The 19,385-nt window shown below is 34.1% G+C and overlaps 1 protein-coding gene across 1 annotated transcript; it reads left to right on the top strand.

The window, feature by feature from the left end:
• The first annotated feature begins 251 nt into the window (after positions 1-251).
• Positions 252-17,600, top strand: LOC111059750. The gene is made up of 8 exons (XM_022347376.2): positions 252-845; positions 2,942-3,065; positions 4,614-4,697; positions 6,431-6,689; positions 7,980-8,147; positions 9,539-9,742; positions 13,842-14,071; positions 16,357-17,600. The coding sequence occupies exons 1-8, from the start codon at positions 409-411 to the stop codon at positions 16,558-16,560; spliced, it is 1,710 nt and encodes a 569-aa protein (XP_022203068.2). The 5' UTR covers positions 252-408; the 3' UTR covers positions 16,561-17,600.
• The last annotated feature ends 1,785 nt before the right edge of the window (positions 17,601-19,385 follow it).

Below are 19,385 nucleotides of genomic sequence, written 5' to 3' on the forward strand. Positions count from 1 at the left end.
CAATGAGTTTCAGTTTTTATTGCTTAGTCAGAATAAAATAAGTATATGAATGGAAACATTGTTATTGTAATTTTTGTCCATTCACTTATTTGTAACAAGAGCCATTGGAAATAATCATTCGTAAATAATTATGATGAGAAAATGCATGAATTTTATTGGATTGGAATAATTTGAATTGTGGTCAAACCAAGATGGTTGCCGCGGGAAAGCCCATGGCCATCTAGAGAACTAGACTATATAGATGGCAATAATGGATAGCCTATTCTTTCGTCTTTGAGGTTAGGTAGATTTCCTTGCTTGTGTGATGTTTCTGTGTTTTTAGTTTTAATTAATTCTAAATAAATAGTGTTTCTTTGCGTTTATAAAATTATGTTTACTCGTTCCTAATCTGTTTGATTATCTTTCAAAATGTTATCCAAATGCCGTGTCAAAACAATTCCTATTTTACTAAGAACCTTCAATCTACCTTCTAGAGCGTTGTGCTCTGTAATCTCAGAATCTGCCGAAAAAGTGACTTATCCTCCAATTGAGGAAGTTAGCAAAGATTATAAGAAACTCGCAGCTAGAAGAAGACTTCACGAAAAGTACAGGAAATTAAAAACTGTTGAGGAAAAGTTATTTGCACTAAACTTGCCAAGATACTGGGGATGGGAAACTACTGTTATCAATGAAGGGAATATTCCTTACAATTTCATTGATTTTGTAAAGTATGCAACAAGAACGCACGTAATAACGTCTGACAGAGTACCTGTAGTAAATTGTGTGTCTGAGGATGATTTGAATAATTTGTTGGATATTGTAAAACCTCAAATTCAACGAGCCATACTATTTGAAGAAAGCTTGAGGTAAGTTAATAGGCTCATACTAAAGTTTAACAAAATAGAATTGTATAGTAAGATTTGATTTTTAAAGTCTGTGGAAAAGATAAAAAGTTATTGTAGTCAATTTTTCATTACCATCGCCTTCTACAGCAGATAGCTAGCTTGGAGTAAGGTGTAAGTCAAGACTTGAAGCCCACATTAGCCTATTATTCATGTATGCTATATCTCATCTAGGAAACAGTTATGTATCTGGTGTATTTATCGATATTGAAAAATATTGAATGTAGCCTAGCATCATTATAGCCTAACAATGACTGTAACAGCATACTGTATTTCAAAATAATAGCAAAATATTGCTGTTTAAAAGCAAATACCTAACTTTCCATTTTACTTAAACATCATTGAACAGAATCTTACAGGTTCTAAACATATTGTGTGATTTGATGTAGCCTATTGATGATAGGAACACTAGGCTAGATATGGACTATACCCCTAATCTATTAATAACAGTTGGTACTTTTCAATAACAATCAAATTCATTAATTTTGTCATAAAATAATACAGATTGATAAAATAAATATTCTAAATTACAAAATGGCACTAGGTCTGCCGGCAAAGAACACCTTGTGCGCCGGCAGTGAGTTCGACCAACTAGGTAGGTTATAACAAACATATCAATAGAAAAGAATAATAGAGCTTATTCAAAGCACTAAAATGAATAAAATTAAGGAAACTAGGTCATATCTCAATCTTTAAAAACGATAGGACAACGTAACAAAATTACTAGCAAATGACAAATTCAAAAAGTTAGAAACAAAGAAGCTATAGCTGCGTTTGTAAACACCAAAGTGTATGTAGACTTCTGTTTGAATATTAGTGTTACTTGTTTATAAACAAAGTCCCAACTAAATTCATTATTAATAGAATTACAAAATCTATAATGAATCTTATACTGGATTGGATTAAGATAAAGGTTTATTTTAAATTATCTATTTTTATTATGTAGTGTTTCAGTCTTGTGTTATAATCTTGAAAATTATTTGTAAGCTATCAATCAAAGTTATTAACAAAATGTTGCTTCATCCTTATAGATTCAATAGATTTGAATTCCGTTTAATCTAATAGAATCTATAAGGATTTATTAACATTTTGTTGATAACATTCAGTTATTAACATTTTGTTAATAACATCTAGCTATTAACATTTTGTTGATAACTTTGGTGTGAACGCAGCTTTAAGCTGGTAAAGTCAATAATATAAAATTGTAATGAATTAGAGGGATGGAAATTATTATGGATTATTCCTTAAGTTGAATGTATCACAATTTTTCTTAATGAATATATGATTCTTTTAGCTTATTTTTGCCTCACTGAAAGCACCTGGAATTCTTGAAAAAGAAATCTACTAGGATACAATGTTGACCTGCATCAAGGTACCTAGAATCTGTGTTCCGGATGGACACGTTAAGCCATCGGTCCCGGCTGCCTAAAAAGCAGTCGTTTGGTCATGTCAGAGGCCCTGAAATTGATCAGTTGCAACTTGAAAACTCTGACACCAGACCTGAGCCAGCCAGTTCACTCGATATTATTATTATCACCTAGAATACAGGTTTTGTATTCTAGGTACTTTGGCTTGGTCTGCATAAAGCAGCTCCTATAAGGTGTTTCTGTAATGTGAATAATTTGTTCATATGGATATCTCAAGTAGCCCCCATATCTCAATTCCATATTGGAAAATTGATATATCAGTTATCAAATATATTTTATTTCTCAAATAAATTCATTTTTATGATTTAATAATAAATTCTATTAATTGAGATGAAATATTCTGGTACGGTAGTTAACTAATTAGCCTATATTTTATCTACAATGTCTGTGCAGTATATACACTGGTCACGGACAAAAAATTGAATTGAATAGTCTACAAAAAATTTTGCAGAGTTGGAAAATAATATATAAGTTGTTCGGTGTGTCTAATGACAGACAAGTATAGATTATAAATTTGAATCAGAAGGAAACATTAAAAAATGCTAGGTCTATATTAACTTACGTGAAAGTAAGTTTATACTTTGTTTTGTATAATATTGTAGACCCATTATCATTTCCTTTTTTGTTTTGCAGTGTTAATGAGGATGTATCCGACATACAAGTGCGAGAGAGAAAAACAAGATCGCTTATTGAGAATGTGAACCGAGTATTGATAAATAATTTGGGTCAACATGCGACTCATATACTACACGCTGAGGTAAAAATAATGTAGTTTTTGAAAAAAAATACATAATATTATTCACTATAGTAAGGTCAACGTTATAATGGCCGTGGAGAAAGATAGGAGAACAGCGTTGCCGATTCTCTGCCTTGTCACTATCTTTTATAGAAGATACTTTATAGCTGATACCGGTATATTCAATCTACAGTAATATCAACTGTTCATTATTGTTAAAAAATAATCTATTCTATTTAATTCGTCAATAATACATTTTTATAAAATGAGATTGATCATTTTTTTATTAATTACATTTCCACATTGTTAAAACACAATGTGGTAATGTTGCAGATCTAGAACAGGATAGCGCTATCTGATAGCCTATGTTGAATGACAAGAATAGCAACACCATGTTGATCAAATACAGCCATTATAACGTGATCATCACTACAGAAACTTTCCAGATAGGTCACATATTCAGTTCATTATATTTCTTCATTATTGAAAAACGATCTGGCAATGTTGAGAAAGTAGAAAAGGATAGCGCTATCTGCTTTGTTAAATGTTAGGCAAGGATAGTAACATCAATGTTGATCAAATACTATAATTATAACGTGGACCTCACTATAGAAAACAGGATTCCCACGTATCATTATCAGTCACTGAAGGGTTCCGGTGCAGTAAAAATACTTGAATTCCCATAAGTTATGATTGAACTATTCCTACTCAGTCCGGCCGGACGAGAATGAATAGTCCAATTAGAAGTAATGGGAATAATATGCTCATTATACCGTGCACTTTCAAAAATGTATGAGGATATGTCTTAACACGTTACCAGCGCCTGGGCTCGATATTGACTTACATCAATATACAGAGTGAGTCATATGTATGGGAACCCTTCAATAAATTTGAGACTGTTGTAGAAATAATACTGTAACTTTCAGGATAAGTTATTGGTCGAATACTCTAAATATTTCAGTTGCAACCTCTCATTTCTTTCAAAATAAAAACTTCAATTAGCCGCCATTTTGGATGCAAGTATCATAGAACATTTCTATCGATGCCATTTTCTTGTTTCAAAAAGGCCTTTAACACCACAGAATGGGTGTTTACATTTAAAATATTCGAGCTACAACCCCTAAGTCACCCCCTTATGAAGGGTTAAAATTCAGTTGTACGTCAAAAGGTAGAGTATTTGAACAATAACTTATCCTGAAAGTTACAGTTTGACAGTTATCTACAACAGTCTCCAACTAATTGAAGGGTTCCCATACATATGACTAACTCTGTATAGTGGAGTCATGGTATAATACAAAAGGATGAACGCCATTTCAACAATGTAAGCTGTGACGGTCCGGATATCTTTGGTGTGTCGGTTGAGTCGATTGTGCGCGCGTGTTGAAAGAGAGTAGGTACTTTTGTGTAGTCACTTCCTACTAAATTAGACTCAGCCCCGGTCTCTAGGACACTTATTAAATGTATTTCTTTATCAAATGTACAGGATTAATGATCTATTAGATTTAATAACTGCCCTACACACCGAGCCGTGACCTATTCTAGATTTAACAATTTTCTTTTTTTTTGCAGGTAGACTACGAGCCACGCGTAGAAGCTTTTTGGAAAGTGGGCGGATTCACACAGTCTATAGACGAACATGCTCGGCGCACAGAGGTAAGGTGATTGAATACGAGGGCAGTTTGAAAAGTTTTCCGAATACGAGGGCAGTTTAAGAATTTTTGCCAAATCGAGGGTAGTTCAAAAAGTTTCCCCGAAGATGAGGGCTATTGAAACGTTTCTCAAATACGACGGCAGTTTGAAAAGTTTCCCGAATATGAGGGAAGATAACCATGAAGATACTATCAAGATACTATTAAAGTTAACAAGATCTGGTGTTTTTTTGTCATATTTCAATATATACTCATTTAAGATTCAACCACTTCATTTATATTATGGTCGTTTGTGTAGGCCAAACTATATAGTGAAACAGCAAGGTAGTTTGCATTAGCGAAGCTAGATTCAGATTCAGTTTCCTTATTCATTATTTTGAACAAAACAAAATTCTAATTACGTTCTAGCATTAAAACCTTGAAATAGTAACTAAATCTAGCATTAAAGAGTTCATGAGCGAGCTCTTCAGCCCAAGTTGTCACTAGTATTTTATTTTTGATAATTATTTTATACTTATATTTTCCAAAAGGCTCATTACTTGATAATATTGCTCCAAATAGCTCAATCAATATTATTAACAATTTAATAATAGGCCTGATGCATGACATGAGGTGGTGGCAGGAATAGGTTGGAAATTTTAGGCAATATCACAGAAAATATTGATTGCTTTAACTAACTGATGCAGTTCCTCACACAAACAGCCATACAGGATGACATGATTGCGGCATATATGTTCTATTTCTTCCATATAAGCCAGATATGCTTTTATTTTGAGAGATTTGAAGCCAGAAATTTTTGAGAGCTGAGCCAACAATTAATTAATATCATGATAATTTTAACTGTTAAGTAAATTCTGTAAGTAAATTTAACAGTGTAATAAAATGATAAGTAGGCCTAAATTTAACTGTTAAGTAAAAATAAAGTTCACAGATATATGTATATTTATATTTGAATTTACATGTTTTGTAAAATATTACCTTGTCAAGCAGCCTCTTTGAGGTTCGCTTAAGGTAGCTTATTTATTCAATAAACGTTTTTTCTATTCTATTCTATGCGATGAGAGATCTCGACACACATGTATTTTGGCATGACTGGACATGCAATCCTCTATCATCTATGATAAGCTTTTTCTTCCACACTTCCAAGATGTGACGTCACATTTATGTATTTGCCAATCAGGAAGAAATTTAGGAAATATCATCGAATGTAATCATATTTTATATTCAGGCCGGTTCAATTTATCAGCTGTGGAGGAGCGGTGTTTGTTATCTGCAATTAGGAGATAACTGACTTAGAGGCTGGCGCCCACTTTCAAAATTCTATTTTACTAGTATGGATGGTGTTTTTATTGGAAAATATGCCGTGACACCCTCAACACTTGACCTTAGCTGAGTGTTAGAACGTAATGCTTGTATTGAATTGTGTCAGAACATACTGAAGTAGTGAAGGGTAAAAGGTAAGCTGCAAATAGTAACTTAATTTTATTACAATGGAAAAAAATGAAATGGCTTTAGTTGGTGGGGAGTCCCACCTCGCTTGACTGTATCATTCAAGCCGTCAATGGGTCAACGATTGTCATGCTACAGCTGGGACCGATAGTTCAACGTGCTACGTGCCAATACCAAAAGTTGTGTTTTTATATTGAGAACCCGGAATCTCTAGGCTGCTAAGCAGGCACTATCCACTAGACCACGGATCTCTCCTTTTTATGATAATAAATGAAATTTTGTGATTAGGTTTTGGAACGAGACGACATTCCGTTTGAGGGTCATGATGACAAGGACTACGCCAGTCGTCCAGTTGAACACTGGTTCCAGTATTTCGGCCGAGTTCTGGTTCAGGTGCGCACGCATCTACCACTGCAGCCAATCAGCGACCAGCAGCTGGTGGCGACAAGTGATGACGAAATTCGGAAGCTCAGTGACGCCAAATTCAAATACAGTCCGGCGTTCTATGGGTTGGAGGAGAAGCGTCGCTTTGGTACCACCCTGCCTGGTAAGGGTCCCATGTTACACCCATTAAGGTGTAACAGACAAACACGAGAAATTTGCCACAATAAATGTCCAGTAAAATTTTCCTATATCAACCTTAATTTTCAAGATATATTAATTTTCCAATATTTTGGAAAAAAATACTAGAAAACTATAAGTAGTTAAAATCCTATTCTAAAGAAGTTAGGTTAGGTAAGGTAGGATAGGACAGGACATAATTATCTGATTCTAAGAGAAAGAAATTTCCAATAAGATTCATATAATTTGTTTCTTTTTCCGACGTTTTCAACTTTTTATGATCGTTTAAACTGTTTGAAATTCGGCTTTGATCTCAACGAATGTACTTCTTTCAACTTTGAGCGCTCATAGAAAGTTCAAAAACGTGAAACAAAGAAATAAGTTTTATGAATATTATTGGATATTTCTTCCTCTTTCCTACCATATCTTTAGAATTAGACTTGGACTAAAATTTTTCTTTAAAATCTGATTATCGACGGGTTGAAAAACTTATTCCTCTTGAAAAAAACTAGAATAAACATTTATTATAAGTTACAAATGACACTGATAAACAACATTGAAAGATAGAATTCCAAGGCAATCCTTGTGTTATTTTTTCTTATAAATTCAAGTTATGACACAGTCAAAAATAAGGTTAGTTTTTCGTACACAATTTCGATACAATTTTATTTCAAAATAAACTAATATTTTTGAATTTAGCTGGATTAATCCAAATAATCTAGGTATTCTATGATAGGTAGTTATTTTTTATAATTCTACTCCAAAACATTAACTGAGATGTGTTTGCCTAGTTAAGTCTAGAAATTAATTTTTAATCCTATCCTGGGCGAGGGTTTAAAATCGCGCTGCTCTGAGCTCTAGACTTAACGATTTTTGGTAAATCCTTGACTCGGAGAGACGAGAATCTGATTCAAGCCCTGGACTTGTAAGTCTAGGACACGAATCTAATCAAGTCCTAGATTTATAAGTATTTTACTCAGAAAGTTAAATTATGAACTCCAGAGTCTATCGTGATCTCTAAAATCTCTAAATAGTCTTGTTAAGTTCTCGACTACGTTAACGCCCTGACTCGGAAAGCCAATTTTCGGACTCCAGAGTATATAGCCTAGCTGGTTAAAGTCTAGAACTTGGCTAAATTTCGAGCTGGCCCTTATAGTTTCTGTGAACAGTATTGTATTTAATGATCTGTAACTTCAACTGTGTAACGGAATTTGTTATGTAAGTGATGTCATTGAATAAAACGTGATTTGATTTGATTTTGTTTGTTTGATTGCAGGATTCTGGCCGGGCAGTGACAGTGAGTTTGGTCTAGTGTCGTTTCACTCCTGCAACCACTTACTGGGACGACCACCGCATTTCGGAGACCAGGAGAGAGAGGACGCTCTACATGCTCAGGCAATGCTAGCTGGTTATGCCTCTTGTCATGGACAGGCTTCCTATCAAGGTACACCGTCCTCCTTCTCCTTTCACTCCTCCTCTTCCTCATACAACATTATACAACAGTCCAAATGAGTGACATTTTAAGAAAAAAACAATCTTGAATTCTAGTTTACGATCAACAATATCTTCCGATTGTTACTATTCAAACATATAATTAAAAATCCCTCTGGGTGTAATTTAGTGTTCTACGATCTAAGATCAGGAAGAGCGCTCTATCTCATATAGATTTTCAGGTACACCGGACAACAATGCTCCTTGTATTTTTAAAAACACCTAAATTTCAGCTTCAATCATCATCACCAACTTCATTGTCATTACATTGAGATTTCGCACAATGATATTAGTTCCTAAGATCATGTTGAAATGAGAATCACGCGTTGGATGCACTTAATTTAGTGGAAAAGTCCACCTCAAGAATCAAAATTTCAAACACTCATAACTTTAACATAAGGATCTCATCGTACTACAGCTCATTCTTCTTGGCTGGTCAAGGCGGTTTAAAATCATGCATCAAAAGTAGTTTTGGTCGAAAAATAGAAAATTTTCCCTTGAGTGTACTTCAATATTTCAATGCACAAATATGACCAATTTTTACATTCAAAGCTTTGCGCCACTCTGTATCCAGCACAAGGAAATTTCGCATGAAGAAATTGGCTCTGTACTTTTTCATGTATCCAAATAATATATTAAGAAATCAGAACTTCGATATAATTTGCAAGCATCAATGTATATAGTGACTGGGCCAATATGACTTGTATGTACTTATCTTTCATTCACATTCTAGTTCTGTAATTTAATGGAGTACAGTAACTAAAATATCTTATTCATGAAAATATTGTTCTGCACCTTGATTGTGTCGGACCAATTAGCCGCTTCTAATACAGAATAGGTTAGGTATTAAGGATATTTCAATTTTTTCTTCCACCCAGCTGACGTCCGGATAATCGGTGCTATATTATATTTAATTTTCTGACTAACCAACTGTGTAAATACTTGTTCCTAGTGAGAATTTGTGTGTATTTTTGGTTTCAAACTTTTATAAAATAACTTAATTTAATGTGCAGTGTTGATTAAGTGTAATATTAAACTATAATTCGTTGTTTTAATTTTTCTAAATTCAAAATTTCCAGCTTATAAATATTTTTGGACTAATATATTGAAATTGAACTTTTTACAGTAGAAACATAACATACTTTTGGACATGTAACATTATCAAAATTTTGGAATGAAATAGTTTTGGGCCAAGCCTGTTGTTCCTACCCAATCATATTTATATGATTTGTAATATTGTATTCACAAATAATAAATAGAAATAAAAAATTAATTAATTATAATTTGTGTACCTAACCTCACCTAACTAACTGTGCAATTAATCATTTGAGTATGATTTGTCAGGGTTCTCGACGTTCAACGAGATCACCTACCCGCTGATAAGTCAACACGTGGTCACGGATGGCAGGCAATTCTCGTTCTATGTCTACCAACTGAACACAACTCTAATGAATGCTGATCACGTGGACACCAATCCAAGGGTCAATGTCTGCCATGCTATGCCTGCACAACAACTTTACCAGCACATCATTGGCAACGAGTTTGTTGGTCAGTTCTAGCATAGATAATAGAATAATGATTTATTGACAAAAATTGAATTCAAGCATAAATTATCAAACAAGATCACAAGCTTGGCTTTTAAGCCCTCAGCTGAAGAAGGAGTTTTATAAGAAGTTTTATATAGTAATACTGTAATATTTCAGCATTGTATTCGCTTAAACTAACAATAGTAGTAACTTAGAATTCAGTAACTTCGACTATTTCAGCAATGAAACTTAATATATTGGAAATATCAACAAAGAAAGTAGAGTACATAGGCATACAACAAAGATTCGATAAAAATAACAGAAACTTGAACTCTTGAACTATCAGTATACCAAATAAAAATTTATATCTCACAACTTTTCTCTAACTTATTTACATCTTATATTAATAAATTGTAACTTAATGATTGAAGATATTTATCAAAAACCATCGGTATTTCCACGCATCTCTACAGTATAACGCGAGGTTTCTCCAATCACTACCGTTCATAATTACTGTAAACTTTTGTGTCCCCAAAATAGATTTACTCAGCCACTTAACTCTCCATTCCTTGAGTACTGGACGTCTTGCAATAAAGTGGTACACATCTTCCTCTTCCTTTCTATTGCACGGAGAGCACACAAAATTTCTATCCATCATCCAGGGCTTATAATTCAGGTCTATTGCTTCTCCTCTAGCCTTCATGATCCATTTGACCTGAGAGTAGGCAATATCGCTTTTAAGGTAACTGTCATTCCCTAAATTTAGATTTAAACTTTTATAAATGTTGTGGTATCTTGCTTCTGTCGCCTTACTTTGAAATCGTTCTATCTCACACTTATTCACGCCTTCTCTCAACTTTCTTAGTTCTCCTTTCCAATTGGCAAAGCTTTTTCTATTCAAGTTTATCTCTATTCCTAAATCTCTGGCCATATCATTCCAATGTTTATACCATGACAATCTCTGACTGATTATTTGTAACGCTAATTTTCTCGGATATCTATCATTCGTATAAGACAAAACTCTTACAATATACGAAGACTGCAAATTGAGAGTGAAATAATATATTGTCGACTCCATAGTTCCCAGAAAAATGACATAGTTGGGCGTATTATAGGGTAAACCAAACAATCTTTTTATGAAATATCGTTTGAGCTTCTCTGCTTCCTCGAATTTTCTGTATCCCCATATCTGAGTTCCATAACACATTATCGCTCTTGCTACTGCTCTAAACAATACCCACTTGGAAGCTAACGGCACCTTTCCATCATTTATCACCTGATTCCATGCAGCATTCAAACCTCTCTTTGCGCATTTCAATCTATCGGCTAGGTGCGGGGTGAAACTCAAGTTTGGCGTGAGTGTTACTCCTAGATATTTATACCTGTTAACAATTTCTATAGCTTCTCCATTAAAAACCCACTTTTCATCACCTCTCCTTCTTCCACCTTTTCTAAAATTCATAATTTTCGATTTCTCCTGGTTTACCTCTAGTCTCCACCTCTCACAATACTGCTCCAACCTCTCTATCATGCCTTGTAATTGTGTTGGAGTATGGTGGCCAGCACCACAATATCATCGGCATACATGAGTACACCGAGCTTAATACCATCCGTAGTGGCACCTACTCTCAATTCCTCCTCAATATCATTCAAAAACAATGCAAACAGCAAAGGACTGAGTAAGCAGCCTTGTCTGAGACCTTTATCTGTACTAAACGACTCCGTTACGCCACCCTTATACCACACACTCGAGTTTGTGCCACTGTACAAGCTCTTAATTACTGAAAGAAACCTATTGGACAGTCCCATAGATGATAATTTATATAGCAAAGCTCCTCTATCCACTGTATCGAATGCGGCCCGGTAGTCCACAAAGAAGGCACATAATTTACCACCTTTTTTTGCTGTTTTCAATTTCGCCAATGAAGTAAGATTATATAAATTATCTACTGTCGAGTACCCTTTGGAAACCTGCCTGATTTTCCTTCAAAATTGTATTACTGTGTACCCAGGACTCCAGTCGAAGAAGAAGAAGAAGACCAGTAAACAGTTGAGCTATTGCGTCAATAAACGAAATACCTCTTCAAGTCTAGCATAGACAAAAGATAGCATAAGAAGATATCCCATGGTATACCGCGCTCATGTTGCAAATTTCACTGGTAACTCAAACCGATAGTCCTAGTAGTTCTTTCTCGTGAAGCCATTGAGAAAAGATAGCATAAGAAGATAACATAAGTTTATAACATGAAATGATTTACTGCACGTTGGTGGTGAAGATTAAAAAGTTTAGTCACTTTTTCCATGCCACTTGTAGAGTTCTGTTTGCGACCCCGATTTTTGAATTTCCCGATTGATCGCGGCTGACATTCACGGTTAAATGAACAGACAATCAACTACCGAAATTTTCAAGGAAAACTTTTTGTAGTTACTGTTCGGGCACCAGAAACGAGTACGAAAGAATAAAGAGCATTTTAAAAAAAATTGTTTTATTTATTGAAACTATCAAACTACATGTGTACTGTACAAGCGGCTGGAGGAGGCTGACTGCTCAAAGCGCGCTGAAGGCGTAACAACAAGGAAGAAAAAAATACAACAAGGAATAGAAATCAAAATTGGAAAAATAGCAATCAGTAGTTCAATTTTTGTTGTTTACATAATTTATTTATTCTTTATACAGTATTACAATTCCAACTGAGTCCGATAGTGTTACAAAAACAAAATAGCACTTAACATGAATTATCATAATGTAAAACTGAAATATTATACAGTAATTGGATTACACTTAAAACAAGATAGAAAGGTAGACAAGTGAAACAGAATATAGGGGGAAAAAGCATTGTAATATTTTTAATATTATATAATCATAGTGTGTTAATTAATACGTTTCGTACATAATAAGTTATCTTTTTTCTTATGGCTACTTTTAATATAAATAAAAATGTAAATCTAAGTACCCTTTTGAATTATTTCGTCACGACATGTTTCGGCATTAGTAGACGAAACATATTGTGATGTAATAATTTGAAAGGGTACTGAGATTTACATTTTATTTATAATAAGTTGTGTACATCAGGAGATGAAAGTGCATTTTCTCCTTTGGGGAGGGAGAAAGTTTTGCAGGCAGCGCCTAATGTGCTATTGTTTATTTTATTATTTTTATTTTGGCGAAATGAAATTTGATTTGATTTTGAAAACAGAAGAAAAAGCTCTTACTTTTGCCGCAGATGACAAACATCCTCCCCCCCCCCCTCGGGGAGAAAACGCCGCACTTTTCTCCCTAAAAGTACAAGGGGCATATAAATATAAGTTTCCCACATTTTTTTCATATGTAAAGCTATTTTTATTGCAATAAGAGTATAACATTTGGAAGCTTATATTTTGAAGCTCATTATTCAAATAATCTATTTTAAATGTTGCTATACAAGTATAGTCGACAGATTTTCAAAAATAAATCCAATCATCTATGTTTGTTATCATCCATTTGACTTGTAGTATTATCAAAATGCGTTTCTTATGTTTTTTATGATATCCTGTTATCCTCCAAAAGGATGAAGGAAGGAGTAGGAATATTTCAAAAACAATGTTGAAAGAATGCATTTTCATCGGGTTCTGACCTATCTCTTCTCTATGACTATAGTGAGGTCCACGTAATATTGTCTGTTTTTGATCAACATTGGTGTTGCCATTCTTGTCGTTCAACATATAATGTTTTAACAATGTAGAAATAAAATTATAAAAAAAATTCAATCTCAATAAAGAAAATGTATTACACAATCATTGAAAAATATATCTTCTTTACGAATAAAATATTATTGATTATTTTAAACAAGAATGAACAGTTAATATTACATCAAATAAACTGGTATCAGCTATAGAATGCAGTGGCAATGCAGAGAATTGACACACTGTTCTTATATCTTTCTCTACTGCTATTATAACGTGGACCTCTCTACACTATAGAATGTGGATGAATATGAAAACTGACAATATGCAATGCCTTCCTATTATTTCTTTCTTGATCGAAGCCTCTTTTACCTTTGTGGTGTAGAGTCCTATAGGCTTAATAACGTGGACCTCAATCTAGAAGTTTTCTCAATATAATTCTTTTGATATGTTTACAGGCTGGGATGACAGCGCTCTAAGAATGCTGATATTGTTCTACATGAACAAACCAGAGCAACGCGATTATGACATGAAACCAAACGTGGACAAGAGCGAGTCCCATGTCAAAGACATCACAGACATCGACGAACGAAGGAATTGGCTGCATAACGAGTTCCGCTACATGTACTCCAATCGTCCCAGACACCAGCTGCCTTACGAGATATTCGACTGGGAGTGGATTTACAAGGTAACCCTATACAGACAACCACTTTTTTACTTTCCTTGCCCTACTACCATAGGTAAGGAAAGTATTGCTTTCCAAAAAAAATTAAGGTACCCAAATTTCAAGTTTTCTATACGTTTCAAGGTCCCCTGAGTCCAAAAACATGATTTTTGGGTGTTTGTCTGTGTGTGTGTGTGTGTATGTGTGTATGTCTGTGAACACGATAACTCCATTCCTAATCAAACGATTGACTTGAAATTTTAAACTTAACGTCCTTATACCATGAGGACCCGACAATAAGAAATTCAATAAAATTCAATTCAAGATGGCGGAAAAAATGGCGGATAATTACTGAAAAACCATGTTTTTTACGTTGTTCTCGAAAACGGCTCTAACGATTTTCTTCAAATTTATACCAAGGATAGCTATTTATAAGCCCTATCAACTGACATGAGTCTCATTTCTAGGAAAATTTCAGGAGCTCCGTAATATTCTTGAGAAAAATGGCGGATAATGACTAAAAAACCATGTTTTTCACGGTTTTCTCGAAAACGGCTCTAACGATTTCCTTCAAATTTATACCATGGATAGCTATTTATAAGCCCTATCAACTGGCATGAGTCTCATTTCTAGGAAAATTTCAGGAGCTCCGTAATATTCTTGAGAAAAATGGCGGATAATGACTTAAAATCCATGTTTTTCACGGTTTTCTCGAAAACGGCTCTAACGATTTCCTTCAAATTCATACCATGGATAGCTATTTATAAGCCCTATCAACTGGCATGAGTCTCATTTCTGGAAAAATTGCTGGAGCTCCGTAATATTTTGAGAAAAATGGCGGATAATTACTAAAAAACCATGTTTTTCACGATTTTGTCAAAAATGACTTGACCGATTTTTTTTCAAATTCATATCCTGTATAGTTATTCATCAGCTCTATCAACTGGCATGAGTCTTCGTTCTGGGAAACCAATGGGGGTCCACCCCATCCTTGGGAAATGGACTTAGTAACCTCCTTCTCGTGCATGAGGTAGGTAGGTAGCGCAGTTCATAAAAAGAACACATAGTCGAGATATTTCATCTGTAGAACAGCTGTTTTGACGACATTAAAAAAATGTCGACTAAAAAAATCATCGAATTTCACAATTCACACAAAGAAAAAGTACTCTGAAAACAATTATATATATATATATACATATACAGAAGTCTGATAGTAGTTTCAAATATGAGCAAGGAAAGTTGTGTGAGTGTACCACACCAGATTTTTACGTCGTTCAATTTGACCGATCGTCAATGTTTTCGAAATTGGAGTTTTTGGTCTCCGGCAGTTATACCTTTCTTGGACATTTTGTATAATTTTAGACTAGATTGCAATGTATTGTAGAAAAAAAATGTATAATTCAACTGAGACTGACAGTTCATCGTGCTTCTCCGATAACACAGTATTGACCTGGCTAAAAACTTTTGTTAATATTCGGATTTGAACCCGAGACCTCTAGGCTGTTATATGTTTGTTCTATATGTTTTATCTAAAGGGTTGCTGAACCCTATAGCAACTGCTATCACAAGTGGTATTATTAATTGCGCATATGTTACAGACAGACAATATTCAGGCAGACAGACTTTAACGGAAGCGAGTTAATATAAAGGTTTTAAATTGAATATGTTTTATATTAATCAATTGAAATAATGTATCGGCGCATAAAGGCCAGTCTGTGTGACTACTCCCAAATAGCATCAGCTTTTTCAAATGAATGGATAAATTATAGAACTAGCAAGCAGTTAATTCTAGCTGACTAAATAATAAATCACAACAATTTTCTTCGTATGCACTTCCAATTATTATATCCTAAAATTATAAATTATTTTATATCTTGAAAAAGGAGGAAGGAGTGAGTCAATTTTGTTGTTCAACGGACTTGATCTGTGAAAAGGTTCGAAGATTACGTTTTCAAAACTTTAAGCTGATTGATCTATTCTTTTAAAAATTATTGTAGAATATACAAACCCACAGACGGACAACGATTTTGGCCTCGACTCAATTTTAAGAACTCGCTAACGCTCGTACAATTACGATCCATGTTCAATTAGTTCAATATCCAATTGAACTAACTCGTTCAATTAGGATCCTCAATTAATCGTTCGGTTAAAATATCCTTGTAGATGAAGTATTAAGCTGTTTCTATTATTCCCACCAATCCTGTATGTATCTAAACTCTGTTTTCTCCTATATATTTTTTCTATATGTGTGTATATGTGTTCTATATCTATCTTCGTGTTTTTTATGTATATATGTGTTTGTTTTGCAGATTAAATTCATGACACGACCTTTCGAGAGACGCAATCGGCCCTTTGAAAGGTGGGAGCATCCCCTTCGACAGCGCACCTATAAGGACTACCTGCCCAAGTACATCCCCAAATCTATTCGCTACCCTCACAAGCCAACTCAGGAGAATTACAACACTTATTTCCCGGATGCTTTCCCAGAGGAGGACGGAGATAGGAAACTCTGAGTGATCAAGTGAGAAAGAAACTACTACTCTGGGTAGACAGAGAAATCTGAGTAGATAAGAAGATGTGAGTGATATAGAAACTACTCTGAATGAGAAACTACTAACCAAGTGATAAACTACTTTTGCCGTTTCAGAAGTATAGTGAGGCCCGCATTATAAAGTCAATACCTGGCTAACATTGGTGTTGCTATCCTTGTACATCAATCGACTAAGCAGTTAGCGATATCCTATTCCACCTCCGCATCGTTGCCAGATCGTTCTTAAACGATGTAGAAATATAATAAATCAACAAAATATTTTATTAAAATTTAATTTATTATGAAAATTGAATCAATGAAAAATATTTTTTCTTGACAAATAAAATATAATAGAACATATATAAAGAAGAATGAACAGTTAATATTACATAAGATATACCGGTATCAGCTATCCTCTATAGAAGGAAGTTGCAAGGCAGAGATTTGGCAAACACTGTTCTACTATCTTTCTCCACTACCATAATAACGTGGACCTCACTAAAGATTTAGGTTATAATGTCAGTACCTGATTAACACTGGTTTAGGCTGCAAAACTAGAATAAACACGTCATTTATGAATAAATAAATTATTGGAAGCTACGAGAACCGAATGAGATGTCTTTTCAGAAAATAAGGCTTTTCTGATTGATTCTCTTCTCTTGACAGTTAATCACGGTCATATTCTAGTTTGTTTCCCCTTGTAGAGGGATTCACGTTATAAAGTCAGTGGAAAAAATAGGACTAAAGCGTTGCTGATTTTCAGATTCCCACCGCCTTCCTGTACTGGATAGCATTAATTAATCAAGTCATCCTGGTATATCTGATATGATATTGATTGTTGATTCATTCCAATAATGATTCAATACGGTAATTATATCTCATTCGTCAATTAAATTATATATATCCGCTATTTAGTAATGAATTTTCATAATTGAGATTAAATATTAGGTGGGTAACTCAATATATTTCTTTGCAGCCTGCAAACAATTTGGCGACTGTGTGGAGTTGGAAGGATATATCCAAGTTTCAAGTTCTTGAACATAGAATAACTCATTGAGGATTTATTTCATAGAATATCTTCCATCACCAAATTATATATTATGATGGTCTTCTGAGTCCTTTATCCCAACTTGAAGTCATACACTCTTGTAGATTGAAAATCATCCACCTAGACCAATGGTCGCCAAACTGATGAACCTGTGAGCTAGAATAGCATTTATAAATCTTCTAGTGAGCTACCAACGAATATTACACTGAAGAAAGTACGGTACGCAAAAAGAAATTTTCACACTTTTATTGCCTATTAAGATACATCTCTAGTGTTAAAATCTACTTATCCCATAGAAAAAGTATTTGGTATGGAGTTCGTAAACACCCTGTATAATGTACTTTCAGTTCTCTGCTTTCTTCTGAAATTCTGGAAACTATAATGGGCTACTGCAAGATAGAAATACTTAATCATTGTTCCATTCTACGAACTATGTTTGGTTTGAAATACATTGATGTTTGCTGTTGCAATTGCTACAGAAGAAATAAAAACTGCACGAGATTATAATAATACTATAAGCAATAATTGTGTCTGTATAATTTTTTATATTTCGTGTTTTTGTTTTGTGATCCTCTCGGAAACATCCCATAATAAAAAGGAAATCTCTAACCTCGATCCGGGTCCCCTAGAGGATGCTAAAGATTCCATATCCCGCCCATGTGAGGGCCATGGTGATAGCTGTAGGTGAGTGCCAAAATTCTAGCTCTTTAAAAAACTTTTCACCCGACCGAAACCCTACTTAGTATTCATTTTTTGTAGTAAAATTCATAAAGTATTCGTAACCAATTATAGTGAGGTCCACGTTATAATGACAGTATTTGATCAACTTTAGTTTTGCTATCCTTGTCTATCATTCGACAAAGCCGGTGATACTATCCTTTTCTAGGTCCACAACGATGACAATTATGTTTTTGACAGTGTAGAAATATAATTAATTAATGCAGAGAATCGGCATCGCTATTCTTCTATCTTTATTCACTGCCATTATAACGTGGACCACACTATAGCAGAATGTTATTGGCATAGTGAGGTTCACGTTATAATGACAGTGTTTGATAAACAATGGTATTGCTATCCTTGTCTCTCATTCAACAAAGCGGATAGTGCTATCCTTTCTTGCTTTACTCTCTTGCAAGATCGTCTTTTAACTATGAAGAATTAATAATAAATTAACAAAATATTTCATCGTAATTATGATAATTCATTATGAAATTATCGAAAAATACAATTTCTTGCTCAATAAATGAAATTGATCATTTTAAAAGATAGGTAATGAAAAGTCAATATTACATCAATAAACCTGTATCAGCTACCGTCTATAGAAGGCATTTACATGACAGAGGATCGGCATCGTTTTTCTCCTATCTTTCTCCACTGCCATTTTAACTTGGACCCAGGTAGTCTCTTTAGAAATAACATTTTGATAAAATGTATTCTACATGTTCTTTAGATTATTTCAAGTAGTCAAACTCAATAAATAAGAAATAATTGGTAGAAAAATGTTGTTTCTCAGCTCTCATGACTCCTTTAGAGTGATATAATAAGAGATATTCTAACCCCATCTGGCGGTTACATCCTATAGACATACTGCAAGTGGGCCTATGTTTAAAAAATCCAATAAAGTAGGTTGCGATAATAAACACTAAGTAATTCATTCAATTGGAATTTACACAAATGAAACAAATCTTGATATGTAAATAGTTTATTCATAACTACAAATTTATTGGAAATTGATTACATTGACGAGTATCAAATAATAG

Source organism: Nilaparvata lugens, chromosome 6 (assembly GCF_014356525.2).
Source record: "Nilaparvata lugens isolate BPH chromosome 6, ASM1435652v1, whole genome shotgun sequence".
Lineage (NCBI taxonomy): Eukaryota > Metazoa > Arthropoda > Insecta > Hemiptera > Delphacidae > Nilaparvata > Nilaparvata lugens.